Genomic DNA, 9,018 nt, shown 5'->3' with positions numbered 1-9,018 from the left:
CCAAGTACTGAATAGACTTGAAGCCAAATCTGCATTTTGATGGTTTTGCAGTGAGGTTATGTTCACGCAATCTCTTTAATACTGAAAGAATAACTTCTTTGTGTCCATCCCAAGTTTTAGTATGGGTGAAAATATTGTCAAAATAGAAGGAAACATTCTTTAAACCAGCCAAAACAATGCGCATAAGGCGGATGTAAGTGACACAAGCATTTACCAACTCGAGAGGCATACGACAAAATTCCATAAGACCCTTATGTGAAGGAAATGCTGTAAGAGGTCTGGCCTTCTCAGAATATTTAACTTGATAGTAAGCCCTCACAAATCTCTCTCTCTCTCTCTCTCTCTCTCTCTCTCTCTCTCTCTCTCTCTCTCTCTCACTCTCTCTCTCTCTCTCTCTCTTATATATATATATATATATATATATATATATATATATATATATATATATATATATATATATATATATATATATATATATATATATATATATACATATATATGATAATATGATAGCGGTTCACTACTAATTTCCCTCGAACACGCGCTCGTACCATTATTTATACTTATTTGTTATTTCACAAGAAATAATGAAACTTTCAGAGCGTCCAGAGTTGCGTCATGTTTTGCTTGATTGAAAAGTGTGCTTCGTTGATTGTGCAAATAAAAAAATAACTATATATATCGCTCTCGTGTCACAAAGAAATTTCGTACGCATAATGATTAATATTTAGGCGTATTAGCAAAAATGAAGGTGTCTTTTCTGAGTTTTTCTTGATTTGCCTTCTATGGGCATATGATTGTATAAGAAAACATCTAGGATTTTCTGGAAAATCAAAGAACACGTAGGAATAGCCATAGATATCCTTCTCGTAATCAATTTATAATCCCATAAATATCTACCCTACATTTTCTCTTATCATATCAAAAAGGTCAAATAAAGTTTTTAAAACTCCAATTAGTTTAAGAATGCAAAAAATAGCTTTAGAAATATATAGATATACAAATATGATAAAACTGGAATACCTACTTTCCAACCCGGACTTAACTCACAACCAGATGATCGTGGAAACACCGAAAGCAAGGCAGGAACTTCCGAATTTCTTGTAAATTCTCGCTCTTTTCTTTAATTTTGTGGTTGTCACGTTATCAGTGTGACACCAGTTGGCAGAAGAGGAGAGCTGAGGCGAAGTCACAGCAGGTGTTACAAGAGGATAAGAGAGAAAAGGTGAGTAATATAGTTTCTGAAACTTTTTTGTTTATTTTGATCTTTATTACGGTATCATTGTGACAAATATGAGATACCTATTTTCTTCTAAGCCTTTATTTGTGCTTCTAACATTTTTAGAACTCATTTAGGCTTTAATCAAGGAAATAAATGCTCTTCACTCCCGAATATAAACACAAGTAATTGCACATGGTTTGGGGGATCTAATAGAATCTTTTTTTTTTTAACACACCATTAAGAAAATATTTGGTTTGTAACAACATTATCATTAGGTAATTTTACCCAATAGTTCTGCTTACAGATTGCGATGATTTTATTATCAGTTGATTCCTCTCGCTCGTTGATATCCAAGTATATAGTTCTTGTGGGGTAAAACAGGCGGTAAATTTACAGTGGATAACAATCAGGGTTACAGTAAAATAAGTATATGGAATGATCACCTTGACGTAAGCTAAAACCCTTTTCAGCTATGGCGTAAGGTGCGCAAATAAAAAAAAAAAGGAGATACATGACAGATAAGAGAAAAGATCGACCCATCTTTTACTAAGATCTTCGCGTGTTGATATCGCGAATGTGAACAAATTTATGACCACTTAACTCATTCCTGCGTTCTCTAAAGTAGATCATTTATTACTACGCGGTTATTTGGCTAATCATTAGTGTATGCTTTTTAAGGGAATTGGTCTGAAGAACCTTCTGCATATGTGCATTTTCACGTTTCTGGTCGTGAACTTTGACAGCAGGATTTGGTGACAAGGCTGGTGAGAAATATTTTGTTTTTGGTGTTGCGCTGATTCTGGGTTATTCTTAACACTATACAATGATAACAAAGAAGATATAGACTTTAATAAATATTGCAGTTTGATATCTGAGCCCCTCAAGTCCCCTAAATACAGAAAAACGTGATTAGAAATGAAGCGATCCACAATCACCTGACCGAAGAAAGTGAAGGAAAGTTGGACAGTTTGTTGTTTCGATATATAAAGGTATTTGGTTTGTTGTTTACAGTATGGATGTAGCTCTATCTTGCCGTATATACTGAGGTGAAGAGAATGTGTACCGGGAGGCGTTGGGGGGCGGAGCCCCCCATCAACCCTCCCCTCGGGCAGTGCTCGAAGGTCACGCCAGGTCCTGGCACCGTAAATTGGTAGGTTAGCAGCATGGGTTATGGGTTAGGACATTTTTTAGAGGGGTTTGGAAGATGTGAAATCCTGTAAATTTTGCCGAAAGATGGGTTGGACTCCTGTAGAGTTTTCATATATAACCCTGCAATTTCTCTGGTATGTTTCATGGTCTCCCCTGCTATCGTAGCCAAGAATCTGAGGGATTCTGCGGCATAATTCCTGCATGTATGTGTACTAGAGGGTGAGAGGAATCCATCGATATCAAAATTGTCGTGATCTGTTTTGTGGAATTATTTTGTAAGATTACCATCCTGTCTTTAATGTTTAATGATTTTTGAGAGTAAAATGACACTTTAAAGAGGATATGCTATGGAAGCATGGCCAAAAATCTTTGCATAAATCATTTATCTACCAAACTGTTTTGATTTCAGGTACCATTATTGATATATGCTGTCTTAAATGCTTAAAACTTAGATCATTATTTAAAGGTCTTCTTTCCATTTCAGAATCGCAGTTGCAAAAAGTAAAGCCATACAGGATGGGGGAGGGAGTGGAGCCCATATATGTGGACCTTGCCTCCGAGAGTGACGATCCACACGTCACCATAATTGAAAGTCTGTGTCTCCGTTGCCAAGAAATGGTGAGTTGTTGTTATCATTCCGTTGACAGCCGTTTGAAAGGTACACGTTAACTCTCACCTTGGTTCACTAGTTTGCTAAATGGAAGGCTTGCCTCGGGTTTGTACTACCGTGGCCAAAATATGTATATATGATATGAATTTCAGTAATAGAAAATCACACTGAAACTTATGTATTGATGGTACAGCTTATTCATCTCAACAATATATATATATATATATATATATATATATATATATATATTTGTATATTTATATTTATTTATGTATTTATTTATTTATTTATTTAATTTTATTTATTTATTTATTTATTTAATTTTATTTATTTATTTATTTATTTAATTTTATTTATTTATTTATTTATTTAATTTTATTTATTTATTTATTTTTATTTTTTTGAGAAACTTGGATACTTGTATGTCATTACTATTGGCTTGTGGTTGGTATCCAGCCTCTTCCAAGGTAAGAATCAGATAGGAGAATGGACAGCTTTTTATCATGTCAATAAATGTGTTAATCCATAATGAGTATAATACTTGTCTTAATCCCCCCCCCCCCATCCCTCCTACTGCATAATTTATAAATATTCAACTTTTACCTGTGCTAAACTTCATTATCAGTGTTTCAAGATCTCTTGTCACCAATTTATTAAGTGGTAGCTTACTGTCAGGGGACCCATGATAGAAAAAGAAAATGAAAATCAGTATTTCTGCTGCCTTTTGAATCATAATTTCCTCAACTAGTTTTAGACATGGTCAACTTTTTCATCATGGAATACTGTTGACAGCTTTCCTTTTTGACAGTAATCTAAAGTTCATTTCAGAATTTCTATGAATTATTTATATTGTTATTGCTTTATCATCATTGTTTTCCTTTTTTATTTTATTATGGCAATCATTTTTAATATTATTAATATCTTGTGTATATTATATTATCAATGTAATGTCACCTGCAACCTCCTCAGGGAACCACTCGTCTGCTGATGACCCGAATTCCACACTTCCGTGAGGTGATCTTAACCTCCTTTGACTGCTCCCACTGTGGCCACCACAACACGGGTTTCCAACCAGGCCGAGTGCAAGAGTTGGGGGTGCGCTACGAGCTGGCCATTAAGGAGCCACGGGACCTGAGTCGTCAGGTGGTCAAGTCAGACCACGCCACCTTTAGCATCCCAGAAGTGGAGCTGGAAATTCCAGGAGATGGCGAGAAGGGAGGTGAGCTTGTCAGTAGGATGAGGATGTTGGTAGGTTGAAAGGAGTTTGAGGATGTAGGGATGGAAGGAAAGTCGGGTAAAAGCTGAAGGGAGATGAGGATGAAGTGAGAAGGGAATTATATGAAAACCTGTGAAGGGGAATTGCAGAATTGGAGGAGGCGAGGAAATGGAATTGAATGGGTGAAGGAAATGAATGTGCTTGTTTAAGAAAGTGTTGATGTTCATTGGAATTGGTATATGCACTTGGACTTTCAGATATTGTTGATGGATTTGTAAATTCTGTGAATGTAAAAAAGAACTGAGAATTAACATTATTCCATCACAGATATAGAATATGAAGTGAATAAATCTCTAGAGTAACATTCCCTCATTTACCCTTAGAGTATAGGAGTTCACAACTACATTTGTACACGGGATGGAATTGAACTAGTGATAAAAATTCTGCATTAAACAAACAAACAAAAAGCATTGAACAGATAAAACTATTTCTGCCATCTTTTGCCCCTTGAATCATATATACCTGCATTTGACAATACTTCTTAATTTATTCCCACAGGATAGAAAAGGGGAGACTAAACAGACTGTTAAAAAGAAGAAAGTAGAATTACTTGTGCTGTTTTTTTACATATCTAGCGACCCTCAAGAATTAATCTATAACTTGAGTCATACAAGATATATTTGTTCATTATACATTAAAACTATTATGTATATAAATATGTATTCAGAGGGAAAGGAAAGGTCATGCATATTCTGCAGATGATGAAATTATGATTAGTATCTGCATCCTTAGATGATATCTACTCTAATTGGTTTCAGAGGTGACCACTGTAGAAGGGATCATCCGCCGCACAATTGAAGGACTTAACCAGGACCAGTCTGCGAGAAGGCTGATCAATCCCGAAATTGCTGATCAGATTGAGATCTTTATGGACAAGCTTACCTCCCTCCTGTCACTCGAGGAACCCTTCACGATAGTTGTACGTCTCTTATTTTTTGTAATTTGTTCTTTTGTCTTATTTTTTCTCTCTTTCTGTTCTCTTTAATTTTTTTTCTTTCTTTTTCTCTTTGTTCTTATTCTGTCTGTCTCTCTCACCCTATCTCTTTGTCTTTATTTCCATTTATCTCTCTCTTTCTCTACCTCTTTTCTTGTTTTTCTAAGTGATATTTCTTTCATAATTACTTATTATTGTGATTTTCCATTTTTTGCTTACTTTATTCTTTTATCATTTTTCTCATCCTTCTCTCTTTCTATCTTCCCTTTTTGATGTGAAAATCCCAAGATATTTTTACAGAAAGGGATACAATTTGCAGTTTTGATAATAATGATGTCTCGGTAATTAAAATGTTGATGACTTGACACCCTCCCTATGTGTATAGGTGGATGACACCACAGGCAACAGCTTCGTGGAGAACCCTTTCGCCCCCAAACTAGACCCGGAGCTAAAGAAAAAGAATTATAGAAGAACAGCCGAGCAGAACATGGCTCTTGGCCTACAGGAAGTAGAATCTGAGCTGACAGCCGTCCAGGAAGCTGAGGAAGAGGAGGAGAAGGAAGAGGGAGAGGGAGGTGAAGAAGGAGAGGGAGGGGAAGGCGAGGAAGAGGAGGAGGAAGAGAAAGAAGACATCAAGAACGAAGTGTTGAGCTTTTCTACGCTGTGCGATCGGTGTTCTAAGCCTGTGGAGACCAAGATGAAAGTCACACAAATTCCATACTTTCAGGTAAGATTTGGAAAAGGTCTTTGTGAATTATTGTCGTTGTTTTTATTATGATGATAGTTATAATTCCCATTGTTATTTTAATCTTATGAGTACTAGTACTATCTTTGGCTTTTTTTTCCTATTTTCAAATGGTTTTCTTGCTTAGTCTCATTCTCTCACTAAATGCACATTGTAATGACAGAAGAGCCTTTTATACGAGAAATGTTTTTATCGTAAAAGTCCATTTTTCTGCTGTTTTATGAATATGATTGAAAGTTTAGCCTTTCTTTTTCATTCACTGTCAAAATATACATTCTCACGAGTCCTCATTCCCCATCATCTTTACCTTCCCTTCCCAGGAGGTCATCATCATGGCCACCCACTGTGAGAGCTGTGGGAACCGCACCAACGAGGTCAAGAGTGGCAGCGGCATCCATGAGAAGGGCAAGAAGATCAGCTTGAAGCTCACTGACCCGACTGATTTGGCCCGTGATGTCCTAAAGACCGAGACGTGCACTGTGGAGATCCCCGAGCTCGACCTCTACATCGGAAGTGGAATCCTCGGTGGGAAGTAAGTGGAGCAGCATTGTGTGTGGTCGGTTGCATTGTCGTTTTTGGTTCGTGGGGATGGTTAGGGGAGTAGGGAAATTCAGAGCCTTTTCAATTCTTTTCCATGCCGCCCGCTTAATACACTGCTGTGAGGGATGATATGAACATATATGCCATGCCCACTGTGAACTTAATCTATGGATTTTATTTACACATGACTCTACAAGTGCCTCTTCACCAAGGAGTCCATTTTATGCTAATCCTATCTGTCGGACCTGTTTACCCGTTTTCTTGGATTTTTGGAAATATGTTTTCTTTTGTACTGCTGTTAGTATTGTCAAAAATATTATATTAATTATAATGTTAATGACATTAATAACATCATCAATATCAGTAGTAAAAATAGAAAAGAATGACAGTTGAAAAAGTCAAGGAAAGGGCAGTTCATCTAGGTCTGCTAATTAACCCATTGGCGCCGGTTGTCACGTACGTACATGCCATGGCTGTTGTGGACCAAACGCCGGGGGCATCATGCCATGCCCATTCCCGCGCTACTGGCTCGTCGGACGGAGGTTTTTTTCTCCACTAGTAGCGGCTTCATTTCTATGGTAAAGATTTTAGGCAATGGCACCTAAAGTGAAGGTAAACCTTCAAAATTTTAATATTTTTATAAATTTTAGAAAAATAAAAGCTTTTAGGTGCTATATGTCGCTCGCAAACTACCAATCGAGCCGGGCGTAAACAGGGGAAACTGCCAGTGCGCGCCAACAAGCCGGCGCATACGTAAACTTGACAAAATTTTTACCCGTCGCTGATGGGTTAACTCCTTGGTGTCTTTGCTAACGTGAAGCCTATTACATGTAAATTTGGGTCTTATTATCTCCTAATGATCCTGCACTTGTTCCATGTCTTTCTTCTTCCTTCCTTTTATCTGTCTATTCTTGTCATCTTTGTCATCATCTTTTTTCTTATACCTCCTACTCCTTGTTCTGCTCTTACTTATTTGATTGTGTTTTTCATGATTCTTTACAAGTTTTGGTCATGAGTTAAAAGTATATTAGTCTAGTTATTCATGTGTCAGTTTGAGTTACAAGTCTAACAGGTTTCATTCTTTTCCTTATCATTGATATTAAGTTCCTTTACATGGCTGAGGTAAGCAAGACTTTAGTTTCTTGGTGTCAGGAAGGCCATGTTAAGATTTGATTGAAATATGTAGCTGCAGTTTTACTAGAAAGTCCAACTTAAAGCGCTTCTGTGACTTTTTGAAAAGGACACAGATTGCTTAACACAGGATGATACTTAAAAAAGAAAAAAAAAATCTTGACTCCCTCCCCCTTTAGTTTACCCAAAATCTCTCCCCCCTAAGATTCACAACTCTGGAGGGCCTGGTGACAGACATCCGCGAGGACCTCAAGAGCAACCCCTTCCTCTCAGGGGACTCCTCCCAGAGTGACCGCAGGGCCCTGATGGAGAAGCTTACAGACGACTTGACTTTGGTGAGTGAATTGGTATCTGTGGTGTGTGAGAGAAAGGAGAAAAGGCAAGAAAGGGAATGGGTGTGTGTGTGAGTGTGAGTGTGAGTGTGAGTGTGTGTGTGTGTGTTTGTGTGTGTGTGTGTGTGTGTGTGTGTGTGTGTGTGTGTGTGTGTGTGTGTGTGTGTGTGTGTGTGTGTGTGTGTGTGTGTGTGTGTGTGTGTTTGTGTGTGTGTGTGTGTGTGTGTATTGTAAGCCTGTCATTGTTTTGTCATCTTAACCTTAGCACCCTGCTTTTCAACAGGTCATAAATGGAGAACTCCAGGTAACAATTGTCATGGATGACCCAGCCGGCAACAGCTACCTGCAGAATGTCTACGCCCCTGATGATGATCCAGAGATGACAGTTGAGGAGTATGAGCGCACCTTCGACCAGAATGAAGCCCTGGGCCTGAATGACATGAAAACAGAGGACTATGAAGAAGAGACAGTCGAGTCCAAGGCGGTGGTAGCATGATTGTCAATCTATATCTAGCACACTGTTTATTGTCGTCTTTGTTGTTATTTATAGCAATAGTTATGATAATTGGTGATGATGCTTTTGCAGAGCTATTTAAGATGTAGACATTAAGGCAAGGAGTCAGTTTGCCTGTTCGTTCTCAATATGAATGGTGGTTTGTTACACATTTGTGTTGAAAAAAGGAGAGAGAAAAAATTTAACCAAAGAAAACGGTTGCCTTCATCACTTTTTTGAATTACTGATGTAATGGATCAAGTCGAACAGATTTGAACTTGTAAGCGAAATAAAAGTTTATGACTAATACCTGTACCTCTGGGATATACTTATGAGCCACACATGTACTGATGTTCTCGGCTTACTTAGTGTAGCATTAACTCGCATTCCAGACATAGTCTCACATATGCTACTGTATAGAGCCATATTAAAAGTTATGTTGTGAAAGTTTACTTACATGTTTGATATTGAAAAAAGTTGATAGGGTGTGATAAAGTAGTAAATGCTGAGCATTAAAAAGAGATGAAAATATTACTAATGTATGAAAAAGAGCTTGTTTGTTGGTGATGAATATCTTCTGTAACTT

At 37.5% G+C, this 9,018-nt stretch overlaps 1 protein-coding gene across 1 annotated transcript in view; it reads left to right on the top strand.

Moving 5' to 3' along the window:
• The first annotated feature begins 1,037 nt into the window (after positions 1–1,037).
• LOC113829815 (zinc finger protein Zpr1) overlaps positions 1,038–9,018 on the top strand; it is an 8,654-nt gene continuing 673 nt past the window's right edge. The window contains exons 1-8 of the mRNA XM_027382989.2: positions 1,038–1,225; positions 2,856–2,989; positions 3,951–4,200; positions 5,016–5,176; positions 5,577–5,918; positions 6,257–6,468; positions 7,813–7,942; positions 8,223–9,018. The exon at positions 8,223–9,018 is cut by the window's right edge and continues 673 nt beyond it. Of these exons, the coding sequence (XP_027238790.1) occupies positions 2,888–2,989; positions 3,951–4,200; positions 5,016–5,176; positions 5,577–5,918; positions 6,257–6,468; positions 7,813–7,942; positions 8,223–8,435 (1,410 nt within the window). The 5' untranslated portion in view covers positions 1,038–1,225; positions 2,856–2,887 and the 3' untranslated portion in view covers positions 8,436–9,018. The remainder of the gene's footprint in view (positions 1,226–2,855; positions 2,990–3,950; positions 4,201–5,015; positions 5,177–5,576; positions 5,919–6,256; positions 6,469–7,812; positions 7,943–8,222) is intronic.

The sequence above is a fragment of the Penaeus vannamei genome, chromosome 39 (assembly GCF_042767895.1).
Source record: "Penaeus vannamei isolate JL-2024 chromosome 39, ASM4276789v1, whole genome shotgun sequence".
Classification (NCBI taxonomy): domain Eukaryota; kingdom Metazoa; phylum Arthropoda; class Malacostraca; order Decapoda; family Penaeidae; genus Penaeus; species Penaeus vannamei.
This window is presented reverse-complemented; position numbering and strand designations above follow the sequence as displayed.